The sequence below is a fragment of the Nerophis lumbriciformis genome, linkage group LG11 (assembly GCF_033978685.3).
Source record: "Nerophis lumbriciformis linkage group LG11, RoL_Nlum_v2.1, whole genome shotgun sequence".
NCBI lineage: Eukaryota > Metazoa > Chordata > Actinopteri > Syngnathiformes > Syngnathidae > Nerophis > Nerophis lumbriciformis.
The window spans coordinates 8,606,305-8,625,576 of record NC_084558.2 but is presented as its reverse complement, the minus strand read 5'-3'; the positions used below and the strand labels follow the sequence as shown (position 1 = coordinate 8,625,576).

Genomic DNA, 19,272 nt, shown 5'->3' with positions numbered 1-19,272 from the left:
AAAAAAATCAATTCGTTGTCATGTTTTTCATAGGCAAAAAAAAAAAAAAAGTGCAGTTCTCCTTTAAGTCTCCTCCTTTTTGGCAGTTGCACAATATTTTTTTGTAATGTGATTTATGTAACAGATGTTTATTTTGAATGCAGTAGTCATTTGTTCAACTTTTTAAAACTTACTAGTAGTGTTCCCCAACGTTCCATTTTGGGTCCTCTCTTTTTCATCATTTGGGCTATTCAACTGGTGGCACGCATGTTCAGCTAAAAAAAATTGTGAGAGACTCACATTTTTGCAACTGATTCTGAAAAGTGCTGTCATGGAGATGATCTTTGACTATCTTTTTTTGAAGAAAGTCCCTAAAAACAGCAGAGCGCTCCTGTAACTTTTGACAGAATAAACAGACACATGTCAAGTGTCTACTGTAGAGGATGCTGGTTCCTCGGAATAAACAAAATAAGACTAATAGTGGCGGGAGAAGCCCTTTGCTTTCTGGAAATGTGAGGCCCAAAACAATTTAGTTGACTATACCAAATCTACATAGATTTGACTGTACAGTTGTTGCTAGTTCCTCCTGTAGGTGACAACCTGCTATTTTTATGGAACAGAAAACCAGAGGATGCATGGAATCACAATGATGGACCTCTGCCCTGAAGACTCCTGGAATTTTGTCTTTGGAGACGCCTCTCTTAATAAGGGTAAGATTTTGCTAAGTCATACATTGCTTACGTTGCTTAAAACCCCTCTTGGAGGTAGTTTAGAAATATAGGATGTTTGCTAATGAATGGCTCTTTTAAGTGATCAATGAGAACCGATTTGTAGTTCAATCAATCAATCAATCTTTATTTATATAGCCCTAAATCACAAGTGTCTCAAAGGGCTGCACAAGCCACAACGACATCCTCGGTACAAAGCCCACATACGGGCAAGGAAAAACTCACCCCAGTGGGACGTCGATGTGAATGACTATGAGAAACCTTGGAGAGGACCGCATATGTGGGTAACCCCCCCCTCTAGGGGAGACCGAAAGCAATGGATGTCGAGTGGGTCTGACATAATATTGTGAGAGTCCAGTCCATAGTGGATCCAACATAATAGTAAGAGTCCAGTCCATAGTGGGGCCAGCAGGACACCATCCCGAGCGGAGACGGGTCAGCAGCGCAGAGATGTTCCCAGCTGATGCACAGGCGAGCGGTCCACCCCGGGTCCCGACTCTGGACAGCCAGCACTTCATCCATGGCCACCGGACCTGTGCCCCCCCCCCCTCAAGGAAAAGGGGAGCAGAGGAGAAAAGAAAAGAAACGGCAGATCAACTGGTCTAACAGGGGGGCTATTTAAAGGCTAGAGTATACAAATGAGTTTTAAGATGGGACTTAAATGCTTCTACTGAGGTAGCATCTCTAATTGTTACCGGGAGGGCATTCCATAGTACTGGAGCCCGAATAGAAAACGCTCTATAGCCCGCAGACTTTTTTTGGGCTCTGGGAATCACTAATAAGCCGGAGTTCTTTGAACGCAGATTTCTTGCCGGTTGTGAGCTTGTGAGTTTGTTTACGAATGGACTAGAAAATGAGTCAGAGTCGAATTAACCCATTTTGATTCATTTTCTGGTTCATTGTTTGAGGATATGTAGGTAAGTCAAGCATACACACACCAGATAGGGTATGAACATTTTTATTATGTCCTAATTTTTCTTTTTAGTTTTATTTAGACGTTTTACATACATATACATTTCATTCTTACTTATTATTTGTGTATTTTTTCTGTATTGAAACGCGCTTGTGCTACAATTAAAAAAAATAAAACAATGGCGTCATTGTGAAAGCATGGGGATGTGGTAACCACTTTATGGAATGTTTACAATAAAAACACAACAAATATAAGCTTATAGTCAATATTTCAGAATAATTCCCACCAATATATTAATATTGGTGTAAATTTAAACGATTCTGATTCAGATCTTATCTTATACAGTCGTCCCTCGTTTATCGCTGCTAATTGGTTTTGGACATTACCGCGATAAATACATTTCCTTAAAGTAGGAAACATTCATTATAGATCAAATAGTTTCATAGCTAGATCATAAAATGTTTATGGTTTTTAAATATCTTTTTCAACAACACGAGAGCCATCCAGACATGACATAACACCCCTTAGTCACATATACACTCTTTTAATCCAATATAGTAAAGCTACCTGAGGCTGAGCCAATCATTAGCCACGATACTGAACAGCCTTGTTACGTGTGTACAGGGGAAGAAGACGGCACAGACAGCAGGGACGTCGTTTAGCTCCATGTTTATTTATATATATAGGCAAAATATATATATGAATCAGAAATGGAGTGTGAGAACTAATCCAAAATGTGTGTGGTGTGTGTCTATGTGTAGATATTAGCTGTAGTGTGTTACCGGTAGTGTTGAGTTAAGTTAAAAGTTAAAGTACCAATGATTGTCACACACACATTTGGTGTGGTGAAATTTCCTCTGCATTTGACCCATCCCCTTGTTCACCCCCTGGGAGGTGAGGGGAGTAGTGGGCAGGAGCGGTGCCGCGCCCGGGAATCATTTTTTGGTGATTTAACCCCCAATTCCAAACCTTGATGCTGAGTGCCAAGCAGGAAGGTAATGGGTCCCATTTTTATAGTCTTTGGTATGACTCGGCCAGGGTTTGAACTCACAACCTACCGATCTCAGGGTGGACACTCTAACCACAAGGCCACTGAGTAGGTGCGGGGTGTGGAAGTCCCAGAGGGGCAAGGCGGGCTCGAAGGTCCAGAGAACAGGCAGAAAGTCGGGGGCAATAGAGAGGCGTCAAAAGGCCGTGTCCAGGCGGGAGGTCGAGATCCAAGATGGGCAGCCAGAGAACCAGAGGGGAACACGGGGAGACAAGACACATAGCTCGTAACCAGGGGACAGAGGAATGCTGCTGGAAGACACGACACAGGAGAAGAAAACACACAGAGAGAGAGCGAGCATAGAGCTTGATACGAGTCGCTTACTCTACGGGAACAGGTTGCTACGTTCTGGCCCGGAACGCAGGTTTGCACTGGCTTAAGAAGGCACGGCAGCTCATCAGCGACAGGTGTGTAGATTGCTGATTGAGCCGATTGAATGCAGCCGCTTGCTAAAGCCGGAGTGGCGCGCGCCAGCATGCTCTTGGAGGTGCGCCCGGGCTGTGACAAGCCTACTCTGATTGGTTTGGTCTCCTTTATTTGCCAATACCACTGTAATATTGATACTTTAAGTTTATTTAGCCATTGTTATGCTTGAAAATTCTTAATTTAGGGCAAAAATATAGAATTACGATTTTAAAAACTATAAATCCCAAAAAATCTGCGATGTGGTGAAGCCGCAATATTTAAAGCACAATGTGGCGAGGCGCAACTGCAGTTGTTACCAGTGATTGTTTCCTTGATTAAACAAACAAACACAACTATAATAACGAGCCATTCTTTTGAATGGTTCTTTGAAAGGAACTCCTCATCCAGCTCCATAGCCATAAATTCCATTTCTAATGTCACAAGATTAGGCACACATGCATTTTCCAGCCATCAGTCCACTATTTATCTTGTCCTTGTCCTCATTATAGTTACAAGGGGATCATCTGGGTACGCCCTGGACTGGTTGGTTACCAGCCAAGCATAATAAACAAACAGTCACGCCTATGCACAGCGTGTCACGTTAGCCTGGCATGCATATTTGTGTAATGTGCTTGTAATACCACTTGATGGCGCCAAATGTCAACTTCACTGATAATTGCAGGAATTGTGTTTTCAGCTTTGCCATGTGTGATGACAGCTTCTAATCTACACCTTAGGTCATGCAGGAATGTTGAAGAACAAACCAAAGCAGGGGGACGACTCTACCTTTGATGGACATCACACTCCTCCCATCCACAGCAGTCTCTTGCTCCGATCCTGCAAGGTTGTCCAAAAAAAACAACTTATAACACGCTCTTCCTCTCATTCATTCCAAAGCACAAATATAACGATTTCTCCTCTCCAGACGATGACGCATGAGATCAGGCATATGTTTGGAATAAAGCATTACCAGTGGCTCAGCTGTGTCATGCAGTGCTCCAACCACCTGGAAGAGTCAGACCGTCGGCCCCTGGACCTCATCTGCCTACGCAAGCTTCAGGTGTCTCTGGGGTTTAACATAGCTGAGAGATACAATGTAAAAAAAAAGTCCTTTGATCATGATCATAGTTTATACCATTATAAGTCTGTGTTGGCCCTGCGATGAGGTGGCGACTAGTCCAGGGTGTACCCCCAGCACCCCCCGCGACCCCATAAGGGACAAGTGGTAGAAAATGGATGGATGGATGGAAGTCAGTACAGCCTAGTATGGACCAATACATGAGCTGTATCAAACATTCTACTGTTCTGTTATCAGTGACTCTATCAGAGAGGTACTGATATAAAAACTATGGTATACTGTTGTATATAAATATATTAATGTAGACAGTGTGGCTCGGATGGCAGAGTGGCTGTCCAGCACTTGAGGGTTCCTGGTTCGAATCCTGCTTCTGCCATCCTATCCTTCTGCAAGACACTTCACCCACCTTGTTCCCAGTGCAGCGCACACCGGTGTATTAATGTGAATTAATTTGGTGGGGGTCGGAGAGGCCGTAGGCGCAAATGGGCAACCACGTTTCCGTCAGTTCACTCCAGGGCAGCTATGGCTATAAAAATAGCTTACCACTATCAATGTGTAAACGTGGAATGAATGAATGATGGGTTCTCAGTTCTCACTGTAAAGCGCTTTGACAGTCTAGATTAGAATATGTTTATATATTAGTTAGCCTATATTAGTTTATATTTAAATATTTTTATTGGCGCTTATGTTTTGACCCACTTGTGTAGCTAAAATAAAATACACTATGATTCCCGCTATTCCTTAGGATTACGTTTCAGGACCTGCCATACATATCATTCAACTGTGAATGCACTGAAAAAACCCTCACAAATGCTTATTTTTTATACTAAATTGTTTTCATTAAGAGCCATATTGCAGTTTTGGGTGCCCTCTTGCAGTATATATATATATATATATATATATATATACACACACATATACAGTACAGGCCAAAAGTTTGGACACACCTTCTCATTCAATGTGTTTTCTTTATTTTCATGACTATTTACATTGTAGATTGTCACTGAAGGCATCAAAACTATGAATTAACACATGTGGAGTTATGTACTTAACAAAAAAAGGTGAAATAACTGAAAACATGTTTTATATTCTAGCTTCTTCAAAATAGCCACCCTTTGCTCTGATTACTGTTTTGCACATTCTTGGCATTCTCTCGATGAGTTTCAAGAGGTAGTCACCTGAAAGGGTTTTCACTTCACAGGTGTCATAGTTTTGATGCCTTTAGTGACAATCTACAATGTAAATAGTCATGAAAATAAAGAAAGGGCGTTGAAATAAGAAGGTGTGTCCAAACTTTTGGCCTGTACTGTACTTATAATCACTTCATAATATTATGACACAATTACCTATGCATTTTATTTTCATACTCGGATTCAGGAGGAACAGTGTGGTTTTCGTCCTGGTCGTGGAACTGTGGACCAGCTCTATACTCTCGGCAGGGTCCTTGAGGGTGCATGGGAGTTTGCCCAACCAGTCTACATGTGCTTTGTGGACTTGGAGAAGGCATTCGACCGTGTCCCTCGGGAAGTCCTGTGGGGAGTGCTCAGAGAGTATGGGGTTTCGGACTGTCTGATTGTGGCGGTCCGCTCCCTGTATGATCAGTGTCAGAGCTTGGTTCGCATTGCCGGCAGTAAGTCGGACACGTTTCCGGTGAGGGTTGGACTCCGCCAAGGCTGCCCTTTGTCACCGATTCTGTTCATAACTTTTATGGACAGAATTTCTAGGCGCAGTCAAGGCGTTGAGGGGATCCGGTTTGGTGGCTGCAGGATTAGGTCTCTGCTTTTTGCAGATGATTTGGTCCTGATGGCTTCATCTGGCCAGGATCTTCAGCTCTCACTGGATCGGTTCGCAGCTGAGTGTGAAGCGACTGGGATGAGAATCAGCACCTCCAAGTCCGAGTCCATGGTTCTCGCCCGGAAAAGGGTGGAGTGCCATCTCCGGGTTGGGGAGGAGATCTTGCCCCAAGTGGAGGAGTTCAAGTACCTCGGAGTCTTGTTCACGAGTGAGGGAAGAGTGGATCGTGAGATCGACAGGCGGATCGGTGCCGCGTCTTCAGTAATGCGGACGCTGTATCGATCCGTTGTGGTGAAGAAGGAGCTGAGCCGGAAGGCAAAGCTCTCAATTTACCGGTCGATCTACGTTCCCATCCTCACCTATGGTCATGAGCTTTGGGTTATGACCGAAAGGACAAGATCACGGGTACAAGCGGCCGAAATGAGTTTCCTCCGCCGGGTGGCGGGGCTCTCCCTTAGAGATAGGGTGAGAAGCTCTGTCATCCGGGGGGAGCTCAAAGTAAAGCCGCTGCTCCTCCGCATCGAGAGGAGCCAGATGAGGTGGTTCGGGCATCTGGTCAGGATGCCACCCGAGCGCCTCCCTAAAGAGGTGTTTAGGGCATGTCCGACCGGTAGGAGGCCACGAGGAAGACCCAGGACACGTTGGGAAGACTATGTCTCCCGGCTGGCCTGGGAACGCCTCGGGATCCCCCGGGAGGAGCTGGACGAAGTGGCTGGGGAGAGGGAAGTCTGGGCTTCCCTGCTTAGGCTGCTGCCCCCGCGACCCGACCTCGGATAAGCGGAAGAAGATGGATGGATGGATGGATGTTCATTACATAATACATACATACATACATACTTAATACACACACATACTAAATAATATTAAGGTTAAAAATATATACAATTGCATGCAGTTCATGCATTTTTATGTTTTAAAATACAATTAAAAAAACATTTAGTAAGAAAGATCTATACTTTATTGATGTACATTATTTTCAGGCTTTTCCAGGCCATATAACATTATGTGGCTGCCCAGATCTGGTCCCCAGGCCTTGAATTTGACACATGTGCTCTAAACCTTGTAAATATGACTCACAGAGTTATGAAATTCACATAGCGCCATCAAACAACTTTCTATACTAGTGGCCCCCAAACCTTTTGACTCGGGGACCACATTGCTTTAAAAAAAAATTTGGCCGGGGGTTGGGCTATTTATTTGTGTATGAGACAGCGTGGCTCGGTTGGTAGAGCGGCCGTGCCAGCAACTTGAGGGTTCCAGAGTTCACTATGTAAAGCGCTTTATGAATATATCCAATCATCCATCCATCCATTTCCTACCGCTTATTCCCTTTGGGGTCACTGGAGCCAATATAATTAATTTATATTCAATATATATATATATATATATACCGGTATATTATATCTTGTTCACCACAGGAAAGTGCAATAAGTCGGCTGCAGTTTGCTGAGCCAGGTTTAAGTTATTTTACAGTAAATGTCTGTAATTTCCATTTTTACTTGGCCGGTTAGTATGAGAGTTTTATTTATTTCCCTCTTTGAAAATACACCCTCAGGAATTGATTGCATCCTTCAGGGCTTACAGGGCTGTGGTTATTGGCTGTTGTTTATACTCGTTCTAATCAAAGCCTATATCACATGATGTTCTACCAAACACTTACTCTGTTCCTGTCCTCATCAGACCTTATAGCACTGGATGGAAGACAAGCCAAGCAAGTCCTGCTGGAGAGGAGGCGGCAATTCTTAAACCTGCTGAACCCTTCCATGCGGCCAAAGTGTGGATGCAGAGAGGCCACACCATACTGTAAGTTAATGAACGGTAACAAACAAGAGGCCTGCATGCAAGAAGTTCACACTTTGCATAACTTTTTTCAGTACATTTTGTCACGTATGAATCCATACCGCTATTAGATGATCTTCTCTACACTATATGGGTCTTATTCTGAAAAAAAGCTGTGTGATTGCGCAAATTCTTTCCCTCGACGTAAGTCTGTCACTGTGCGCCTTCACCCAAGATGCGCATTCTGGGTGCCGCAACCCTTAAATGTTCTTCAATTCTGACCTTCTGCGTATTCGTCCATCAACTTATGTACTTTTGCTCCTACGCGCCTCTGAGGCTGCAATAAGTCCAGCGCCCCTGGAAGGTGAAATATTATATTGCACTTGAAGTTTGGATGCAGAGTACACCACACATGATAATATAAACTTCCAGAAAACTATAAAATCTTTTCTGATCGCTTCAATTGAGACACCTGCAAACATCCATTGAGATGAGGATAAAAGGACCATAATGCCACTCTGTATTAACTATCAAAAATCTAACTGCACATCATTTTCCCGTGAGTGCGACCACAGTGGAAGGGGACCGTGTGTACAGTTAATCGTAATTGGACATCCTGGTACTAACGAACGTAACAATTTCATCATTACTGAACTATGTGACTATTTACTGTAATAGCAAATACATACACAACCCAAAATCAGTGAAGTTGGCATGTTGTGTAATTCGTAAATAAAAACAGAATACAATGATTTGCAAATCCTTTTCAACTTATATTCAATTGAATAGACTGCAAAGACAAGATATTTGATGTTTGAACTGAGAAACTTGTTTTTTGTGTGTGCAAATAATCATTAAGTTAGAATTTAATGGCACAGGGGCGTTTTTACCACTGTGTTACATGGCCTTTCCTTTTAACAACATTCAGTTAACATTTGGGAACTGAGGAGACCAATTTTGAAGTGGAATTCTTTCCCATTCTTGCTTGATGTACAGTTGTCCAACAGTCCGGGGTCTCCGTTGTGGTATTTTAGACTTCATAATGCACCACACATTTTCAATGGGAGACAGGTCTGGACTACAGGCAGGCCAGTCTAGTACCCGCACTCTTTTACTATGAAGTCACGCTGTTGTACCACATGGCTTGGCATTGTCTTGCTGAAATAAGCAGGGGCGTCCATGATAATGTTGCTTGGATGGCAACATATGTTGCTCCAAAACCTGTATGTACCTTTCAGCATTAATGGCGCCTTCACAGATGTGTAAGTTACCCATGTCTTGGGCACTAATACACCCCCATACCATCACAGACAACTTTGCGCCGAGAACAATCCGAATGGTTCTTTTCCTCTTTGGTCCGGAGGACATGACCTCCACAGTTTCCAAAAACAATTCGAAATGTGGACTCGTCAGACCACAGAACACTTTTCCACTTTGCATCAGTCCATCTTGGATGTCTTTCACTTTGCATAGTAGAGTTTTAACTTGCACTTACAGATGTAGCGACAAACTGTAGTTACTGACAGTGGTTTTCTGAAGTATTCCTGAGCCCATGTGGTGATATCCTTTATGTCACTTTTTGATGCAGTACCGCCTGAGGGATCGAAGGTCACAGGCATTCAATGTTATGTGCAGGGATTTCTCCAGATTCTCTGAACCTTTTGATGATATTAGTAGATGGTGAAATCCCTAAATTCCTTGCAATAGCTCGTTGAGAAATGTTGTTCTTAAACTATTCGACAATTTGCCCACGCATTTGTTCACAAAGTGGTGACCCTCGCTCCATCCTTGTTTGTGAATGACTGAACATTTCATGGAAGCTGCTTTTATACCCAATCATGGCACCCACCTGTTCCCAATTAGCCCATTCAACTGTGGGATTTTCCAAATAAGTGTTTGATGAGCTTTTCTCAACTTTCTCAGTCTTTTTTTGCCACTTGTGCCAGCTTTTCTGAAACATGTTGCAGGCATCAAATTCCAAATGGGCTAACATTTGCAAAAAAATAACAAAGTTTTCCAGTTCGAACGTAAAGTATCTTGTCTTTGCAGTCTATTCAATTGAATATAGGTTGAAAAGGATTTGCAAATCATTGTATTCTGTTTTTATTTACCATTTACACAACCTGCCAACTTCACTGGTTTTTGCGTTTGTATAAAATGCAGTGTCAATCAATTGAATCGATGGATTTTGTTTCTTTTTACAGTTAATATCAAACTGTCAGGTGGCACACACATACACTCAATTGTCAATGTGAGCCTCTCTGACGCATCATGGCTTCACAAACATTTGGTCTGAACAAAACTCTTAACATCACGAAAACATTACAACGATTACAATAACAATTAGACAAAGTTTCATCTCCAGATTATAATTTGCATCGAATCAGGAAGAAGACACCAGAGGTGGGACCAAGTCATTGTTTTGCAAGTCACAAGTAAGTCTCAAGTCTTTGCCCTCAAGTCCGAGTCAAGTCCCGAGTCAAGACAGGCAAGCCCCGAGTCAAGTCCAAAGTCAAGACTGGAAAGTCTCAAGTCAAGTCCTAAGTCCTGCATTTTGAGTTTCGAGTCCTTTCAAGTCCTTTTAACCACAGACTAATATATTAACACAGATTGTGTATGCTTTTCAAACGCTGTATTTATTTATTAAAACAAGTGCATTTTAAATTGCAGGAAAGAAAATTGTGCTGACATTGCACTTTATAATAGCACTATTAACCAGTCATTTTAAACATTAACTCATTCATTTACAGAACAAACACATTGAAAAATAAAGTGCAAATGTACTTATTTGTACAAAAGTGTTAACATTGAAAAAACATGACATACACGTGAACATAACAAAAAAGTTGTACTTTTTATGTCAGGGCCCTATGCTGCATTGCATTTGCAAAAGACCAAATTAGCCAAGAGTCTGTCAGTCATTTGCGCACGATGGGGGCGTAGTATGATGCCACCATGGCTGAAAACTCGCTCCACTGGAGCACTGGAGGCAGGCACTGCCAAGACTCTCATGGCCACTCGGAACAGTGAAGGAAGAGTCTTCATGTTCAATGCCCAGAACAAAAGGGGGGGGAGAGTTTTTTTGGGTTGGTGCACTACTTGTAAGTGTATCTTGTGTTTTTTATGTTGATTTAATTAAAAAAAGGGGAAAAAAAGAAAAAATTCTTGTGCGGCCCGATACCAATCGATCCACGGACCAGTACCGGGCCGCGGCCCGGTGGTTGGGGACCACTGAGGTAAACAACCAACAGTATGTCAGAAAGCTAGCTAAAACGGTACACATATTCATAATATAGTATACATTTTAACTGACCTTTATTTTACTATTTTTGTCTTTTTTTAGGTGGCTAAAATACGCGGTGCTGCTGACCGCCGTCTAACGTTACGTGTGATATATTGACTAACGTAACCCTGCTTGAAAAAAATCACTGAACAAAAAGTATGAATAAGATAGTGAACTGCAACAGATTCCCGTGTTTGCAATAACGTTATAACGTTAGCAGTGAGTTTACAGCCTCACTGCAAATAAAAGTCACGTTACTTAGCCAATAAACGTTATCTTACATTCAAAACTTACCGTTCTTTGTGCAACTTCAAATGCCGGACGAAGTTGGAAGTTGTTGCCTCTCCATCAGTAATTTTCGAACCGCATGTGTTGCATACTGCAAACCGTTTTGTGTTGACCACCTCGTAATTTTTATACCCAAACGAAATTATTTTAGGTATCATTTTTTGTTCACTGGCGTGTGGTTTGGACATTGTCTTCTTCCTGCAATTTGATTGGATGAATGCTGTGTGATGAAAACAAAGTAGATCTAATTTGATTGGCTGTTGTACTGAGACCACACCAGCTGACACACGCAACGCTGATAGACAAGTACACAATGAAAAATACGGAGCGCTCCCGAATAACTTTTTCATCTTTGGGTTTTGGGGAAAGTAGCAAGTCATGTCAAGTCATGTCAATTCAAAAGGCTCAAGTCCAAGTGAAGTCACAAGTCATTGATGTTAAAGTCTAAGTCGAGTTGCAAGTCTTTTTACATTTTGTCAAGTCGAGTCTAAAGTCATCAAATTCATGACTCGAGTCTGACTCGAGTCCAAGTCATGTGACTCGAGTCCACACCTCTGGAAGACACTGTTGTAGAGTTTATGCACAAACTACTACATCACCATGGCGACACACGTACACAAACACCGCCCGGATGGATACGACCTTTTAAAATGTAAAGTCTTCTCTTTTTTTTTACGGATTTCAATGACATTCACGAGTGTTAGGACAACTCCATGTCCCATGCTTTTTACACAACCAAGAAAAAAAGTCACGGTGGCAAAACTTGTGTCTTACTTACACGGGATGAGCGTGCGTGAGAATACAAATTAGAAAAACATGCGTAACTTCGAACGCGGAAAAAACAAATGAGCTCAAACGGAAGAATAGGGCCTCATGTGCACGAGTATCGGGACAAAAGGCCATCACACCGGCTGGAAGCCATCATGGAAGAAAATGACTCACAATCTGAGTTGTAGTCCTTTTTTTTTCTCAACGTGTTGCCGAAGAGCTTTTCACCACCAAACTCATCAAAGCATGCCTTTATTGGCCTTTTACACTCATAGTAATGTTTGAACAAAAAAAGGGTTTGTTACCACACTGCTGGAAGCTAAAATGTGCCTACAATTTCTTGGTAAGGCGGATTATTCAAATTTAGGGGTACCCAAGAAGCTCTTGCCCAGGGGTTGGCAACCTTTACGATCAAATGAGTCTTTCATCCTTCTTTTCCACAAGCAGTCTATAAATATAACACAGCTTATGAACTTTTAAAAGTTTTACTCTTTCTAACAGAAAAGAACAACAAATAAAAGTAACGGCACAGGAATCTCTCCATGCAAAAGTAAACTATTTTCCTCTACAAATGTGGATGGGTTGTATGGGTTAGCATACTGCAGAGGTTGCATACTCAAGAAGCCGACATCCAACACTGGCTCTTGCTCATTTATTTATTTTTTGCCTTCCTTGCGTTCATCCAATCACCAGTCAGAATTTAGACTGTACACATTCACAGCCTCACAGACAGTTGGTAATGTATAGAGCTCTTTTAAAAATGGTAAAAGCAAACAACAAGGAGGCTATAGAACGGCATGTGCCTATAAAAGCCGTGGGTTGCCGACCCATGATCAAGGTGCATACTTGCCAACCCTCCCGAATTTTCCGGGAGACTCCCGAAATTCAGCGCCTCTCCCGAAAACCTTCCGGGACAAATATTCTCCCGAAAATCTCCCGATTTTCAGCCAGCACGCCCCCTCCAGCTCCATGCGGACCTGGGTGAGGACAGCCTTTTGTCACAACGGGAGGACAACAGGGTGACAAGAACTAAATCATCCAGACTAGAGATAAATTGTATTATGTTTATCTTACCTAAAAATACATATATTTATTAATTAAAATTAAAAAAACGAAATAAATGTTTACTATATTTTGCTAAAAACATCAAAATTAATTGTATTTTTATTTGTATTTTTTATGACTCCTTATTACACCCAGCCTTAAAATTATACATTAAAATAAACATATTTGAAATAATTAATTTTAAATGATCATAATATTTCATTCAAAATTACCATATTTAATTATTAAAATAATTGCTTGTTTATCAACAACTTTAGCATTTTATTCATTGCATTTTGAAGCGCTCAGAAGCCAAGTTATGTTATATTCCTTAAGATTTATTTATGCAAGTTTGAAGTATCAATTATCTAAACACAGTTTTGTTTGCATATTTTCAGGATATATATATGTATATATATATATTAGAGATGCGCGGTTTGCGGGCACAACCGCGGAGTCCGCGGATTATCCGCGGATCGGGCGGATGAAATTTAAAAAAATTAGATTTTATCCGCGGGTCGGGTCGGGTCGGGTGGTTAAAAAAAAATTAGATTTTAAATAGATTCAGGCGGGTGGCAGTTAAACCAATTCGGAAATATACCTGTATGTGTATGTGTATGTATATGTATATATTTCTCAGGTTGAAAGTGACGTCGAGGAAGTTGACGCATATGCCAAATTTTCAAAGAGAACGACCTACGGATCACGATTGAAGCCAACAAGCAAACCGTCAACTTCCTCGACGTCACTTTCAACCTGAGAAATAACAGCTACCAACCATTCACGAAATCCAACACAACACTCCAATATGTGCACCATGACAGCAACCACCCACCCACCACCACGAAAAGAATACCTACCGGAATTAATAAAAGGCTATCGATGCTGTCATCTAGCAAAGCTGAATTTGACCAAGCAACCCCCCCGTACCAAAAAGCCCTTGATGAAAGCGGTTACAATTTCACCCTCACCTATGAACCCACGCCAGGAAACCAACCAAAAAAGAACAGAAAACGAAACAACATCATCTGGTACAACCCCCCATACAGCAAAAACGTCTCAACTAACATTGGCCACAGATTCCTCAGTCTGATTGACAAACACTTCCCCAAAGACAACGCCCTAAGAAAAGTATTCAACAAGAACAACATTAAATTGAGCTACAGCTGTATGAACAATATACGACAAATTATCTCAAACCACAACAAAACAATTGCAAATGAGCCGTCGGCCCCCGGACAGAGCGACCCCAAAACCAACAAAGGCTGTAACTGCCGCAAGAAACCTGATTGCCCTCTCAACGGGGGGTGCTTACAAACATCAGTTGTTTACCAATCTAAGGTAACACGCAAGGACATTAACACATCCGACACATATGTAGGATTAACCGAGGGAGAGTTTAAAACCAGATGGAACAATCACAAGGCTTCTTTCAGGAACCAAAACCTGCGGAATACCACAGAACTCAGCAAACACATTTGGGATCTCAAAGACAATAATGTTGAATATTCAATAACATGGCAAATTCTTGCATCCAGCACACCTTACAATAGTGGTAATAAAAGATGCAACCTATGCTTGAAAGAGAAACTGTTTATTATATACCGTCCAGACCTGTCATCCCTCAACAAGCGCAGCGAAATTGTATCAGCATGCCGCCACAGACGGAAACACCTCCTAGGTAACACATGAGCCAATCACCACGCCCCTACGCCAGCCTGCACCCACCCACTCTGTGCCCTATATAAACCATGGTATGTGAATGCTCCCATTAAAATCTCCTGATGATTGAGGGAACCCCTCATGAAACAGGCCTGTAGAGATGAAATAGTCTTGTGATTTTTTTCCCACACATACATATATATATATATATATATATATATATATATACCGTATTTTCCGCACTTTAAGGCGCACCTAAAAACCTCCCAATTTTCTCAAAAGCTGACAGTGCGCCTTATAATCCGGTGCGCCTTATATATGGACAAATATTGAGCCACAACAGGTCTCGCAACTACGGGATGCATAACGTAACCCCAGCCTCTACTGTAGCTTCTATTCTATGCGCCTTATAATGCGGTGCGCCTTATATATGAACAACGTTTTAAAATAGGCCATTCATTGAAGGTGCGCCTTATAATCCGGTGCGCCTTATAGTGCGGAAAATACGGTATGTATGAAATACTTGACTTGGTGAATTCTAGCTGTCAATATACTCCTCCCCTCTTAACCATGCCCCCGCCCCCGGACCACCCCCCCACCTCCCGAAATCGGAGGTCTCAAGGTTGGCAAGTATGTCAAGGTGTGTCTTAATAATTTGGTCCATAACGTGTACCATAATTGTTTTTTTTGTCCTGTCCAGCTTCTCAGGCAAATCATATAGTTGAGGTAGATGCCCACATTTACTTTGCAAAAGAGAAGTGTAGGATACTTCTCTTGTTGCCTTATTTGTATTTGACTTTATTAAATGTATTTATATTATTATTTGCTGCAGCCGGGCCAGAGCAGGAGGGGATGGAGAGAGAAAAAAAGGAAGACAGAGGGGGAACTTGTGGGGACAAGAGGGGGATAAGACAGAGAGACGACAACAACAACAAAAGCAAACACAACAACAACAACAATAGAACAACATCAGCAAATAGGATATGTACAAATATGATGGTAAAAGTGATAGCAAAGAAGCAGTTAGTGAAATAAATATTAATAACACAGAAATGACAATGAGCATTATTACACTACAAATGGAGCAATACAAATTCCAATAGAAATAGCGCTATTGATAATGAATAATAACAATAATTACCTATATTATCAACAATACAGTTGTTCAAATGCAACAATACATATATGAAATGATAACTTGAAATACAAAAGAAAGCAGAAAAATGTATGAGAAGAAAGAGAAGCCAGCTATATTAACCTTGTAGATTGTTATAGTAACAATAGGTTAAGCTTTGTCACTGTGCTATGTGTTACCCAATTTCCACCAGGGCAACAACGTGAATATATGTTTGATGAAACATGATGATGTGTATGAGTGTATGTATGCATATGTACTTGTATATGTACAGTATGTGTATATGTGTTTGTACAGTGAATGTATATGTACAGTATATGTATATATATGTATGTTTGTACAGTGAATGTATATGTACAGTATGTGTATATGTATGTTTGTACAGTGAATGTATATGTACAGTATGTATATATTTATGTTTGTACAGTGAATGTACAGTGGGGCAAAAAAGTATTTAGTCAGCCACCGATTGTGCAAGTTCTCCCACTTAAAACGATGACAGAGGTCTGTAATTTTCATCATAGGTACACTTCAACTGTGAGAGACAGAATGTGAAAAAAAAATCCAGGAATTCACATTGTAGGAATTTTAAATAATTTATTTGTAAATTATGGTGGAAAATAAGTATTTGGTCACTTCAAACAAGGAAGATCTCTGGCTCTCACAGACCTGTAGCTTCTTCTTTAAGAAGCTCTTCTGTCCTCCACTCCTTACCTGTATTAATGGCACCTGTTTGAACTGGTTATCTGTATAAAAGACACCTGTCCAGAGCCTCAAACAGTCAGACTCCAAACTCCACTATGGCCAAGACCAAAGAGCTGTCGAAGGACACCAGGAAAAGAATTGTAGACCTGCACCAGACTGTGAAGAGTGAATCTACAATAGGCAAGCAGCTTGGTGTGAAAAAATCAACTGTGGGAGCAATTATCAGAAAATGGAAGACATACAAGACCACTGATAATCTCCCTCGATCTGGGGCTCCACGCAAAATCTCATCCCGTGGGGTCAAAATGATCATGAGAACGGTGAGCAAAAATCCCAGAACCACACATGGGGACCCGGTGAATGACCTGCAGAGAGCTGGGACCAAAGTAACAAAGGTTACCATCAGTAACACACTACGCCGACAGGGATTCAAATCCTGCAGTGCCAGACGTGTCCCCCTGCTTAAGCCAGTGCATGTCCAGGCCCGTCTGAAGTTTGCCAGAGAGCACATGGATGATACAGCAGAGGATTGGGAGAATGTCATGTGGTCAGATGAAACCAAAATAGAACTTTTTGGTATAAACTCAACTTGTCGTGTTTGGAGGAAGAAGAATACTGAGTTGCATCCCAAGAACACCATACCTACTGTGAAGCATGGGGGTGGAAACATCATGCTTTGGGGCTGTTTTTCTGCTAAGGGGACAGGCCGACTGATCCGTGTTAAGGAAAGAATGAATGGGGCCATGTATCGTGAGATTTTGAGCCAAAACCTCCTTCCATCAGTGAGAGCTTTGAAGATGAAACGTGGCTGGGTCTTCCAGCATGACAATGATCCCAAACACACCGCCCGGGCAATGAAGGAGTGGCTCCGTAAGAAGCATTTGAAAGTCCTGGAGTGGCCTAGCCAGTCTCTAGACCTCAACCCCATAGAAAATCTGTGGAGAGAGTTGAAAGTCCGTGTTGCTCGTCGACAGCCCCAAAACATCACTCCTCTCGAGAAGATCTGCATGGAGGAATGGGCCAAAATACCAGCTACTGTGTGCGCAAACCTGGTAAAGACCTATAGTAATCGTTTGACCTCTGTTATTGCCAACAAAGGTTATATTACAAAGTATTGAGTTGAATTTTTGTTATTGACCAAATACTTATTTTCCACCATAATTTACAAATAAATTCTTTAAAAATCCTACAATGTGAATTCCTGGATTTTTTTCACATTCTGCCTCCCACAGTTGAAGTGTACCTATGATGAAAATTACAGACCCCTGTCATCATTTTAAGTGGGAGAACTTGCACAATTGGTGGCTGACTAAATACTTTTTTGCCCCACTGTATATGTACAGTATGTGTATATGTATGTTTGTACAGTGAATGTATATGTACAGTATGTGTATATGTATGTTTGTACAGTATGTGTATATGTACAGTATGTGTATATGTATGTTTGTACAGTGAATGTATATGTACAGTATGTATATATGTATGTTTGTACTGTGAATGTATATGTACAGTATGTGTATATGTATGTTTGTACAGTATGTGTATATGTACAGTATGTGTATATGTATGTTTGTACAGTGAATGTATATGTACAGTATGTATGCAAACAACCCCTTTAACGCATGTATACAAAAGCAAATAACCTATGGGGTCAAAATGTTGGCATTATTAACGGCAGCTGTCGGCAGTCTGCTGATATAGTTTGTATTAGATCCCCAAGATGGCAGTAGCTGCATTTGAAGTGTTATGAGTGGTCAGCACCGTTGGTCAGCATTGTTTACAATGAACTTGTCAGCTATATTAATACATACTGCAGTTTAATAACAATAGTTCTGTTGTTGCTTTGTTGTGCATGTACTCTAGGGATGTCTGATAATGGCTTTTTGCCGATATCCGATATTGTCCAACTCTTAATTACCGATATCAACCGATACCGATATATACGGTCGTGGAATTAACACATTATTATGCCTAATTTGGACAACCAGGTATGGTGAAGATAAGGTCCTTTTTAAAAAAATTAATAAAATAAGATAAATAAATTTAAAAAAAAAATCTTCAATAAAAAAGAAAGTAAAACAATATAAAAAGTTACGTAGAAACTAGTAATTAATGAAAATGAGTAAAATTAACTGTTAAAGGTTAGTACTATTAGTGGACCAGCAGCACGCACAATCATGTGTGCTTACGGACTGTATCCCTTGCAGACTGTATTGATATATATTGATATATAATGTAGGAACCACAATATTAATAACAGAAAGAAACAACCCTTTTGTGTGAATGAGTGTAAATGGGGGTGGGAGTTTTTTTGGGTTGGTGCACTAATTGTAAGTGTATCTTGTGTTTTTTATGTTTATTTAATTAAAAAAAAAAAAAAAAAAAAAACCATATCGATAATAAAAAAAACGATACCGATAATTTCCGATATTACATTTTAAAGCATTTATCAGCTATCTCTAATGTACTTGTTAATAAACGTAGCCAAAGAGCCTCCATTTTTCTTTCCACTTTCTCGTCTCGACTACTGTAACGTATTATTTTCGGGTCTCCCTATGTCTAGCATTAAAAAATTACAGTTGGTACAAAATGCGGCTGCTAGACTTTTGACAAGAACAAGAAAGTTTGATCATATTACGCCTATACTGGCTCACCTGCACTGG

At 41.0% G+C, this 19,272-nt stretch overlaps 2 protein-coding genes across 2 annotated transcripts in view; both read left to right on the top strand.

Annotated features, from left to right (window-relative positions):
* Positions 1–621: 621 nt before the first annotated feature.
* On the top strand, positions 622–7,754 carry LOC133610833 (archaemetzincin-2). The gene is made up of 4 exons (XM_061967500.1): positions 622–689; positions 3,811–3,917; positions 3,999–4,133; positions 7,626–7,754. Exons 1-4 carry the CDS (start codon positions 626–628, stop codon positions 7,632–7,634), a joined length of 315 nt encoding a protein of 104 aa, XP_061823484.1. The 5' UTR covers positions 622–625; the 3' UTR covers positions 7,635–7,754.
* The window catches only part of arsg (arylsulfatase G), a 66,602-nt gene continuing 54,957 nt past the window's right edge, over positions 7,628–19,272 (top strand). Inside the window, exon 1 of the mRNA XM_061967495.1 lies at positions 7,628–7,748. The gene's annotated coding sequence lies outside the window, so the exon portion shown is untranslated. The remainder of the gene's footprint in view (positions 7,749–19,272) is intronic.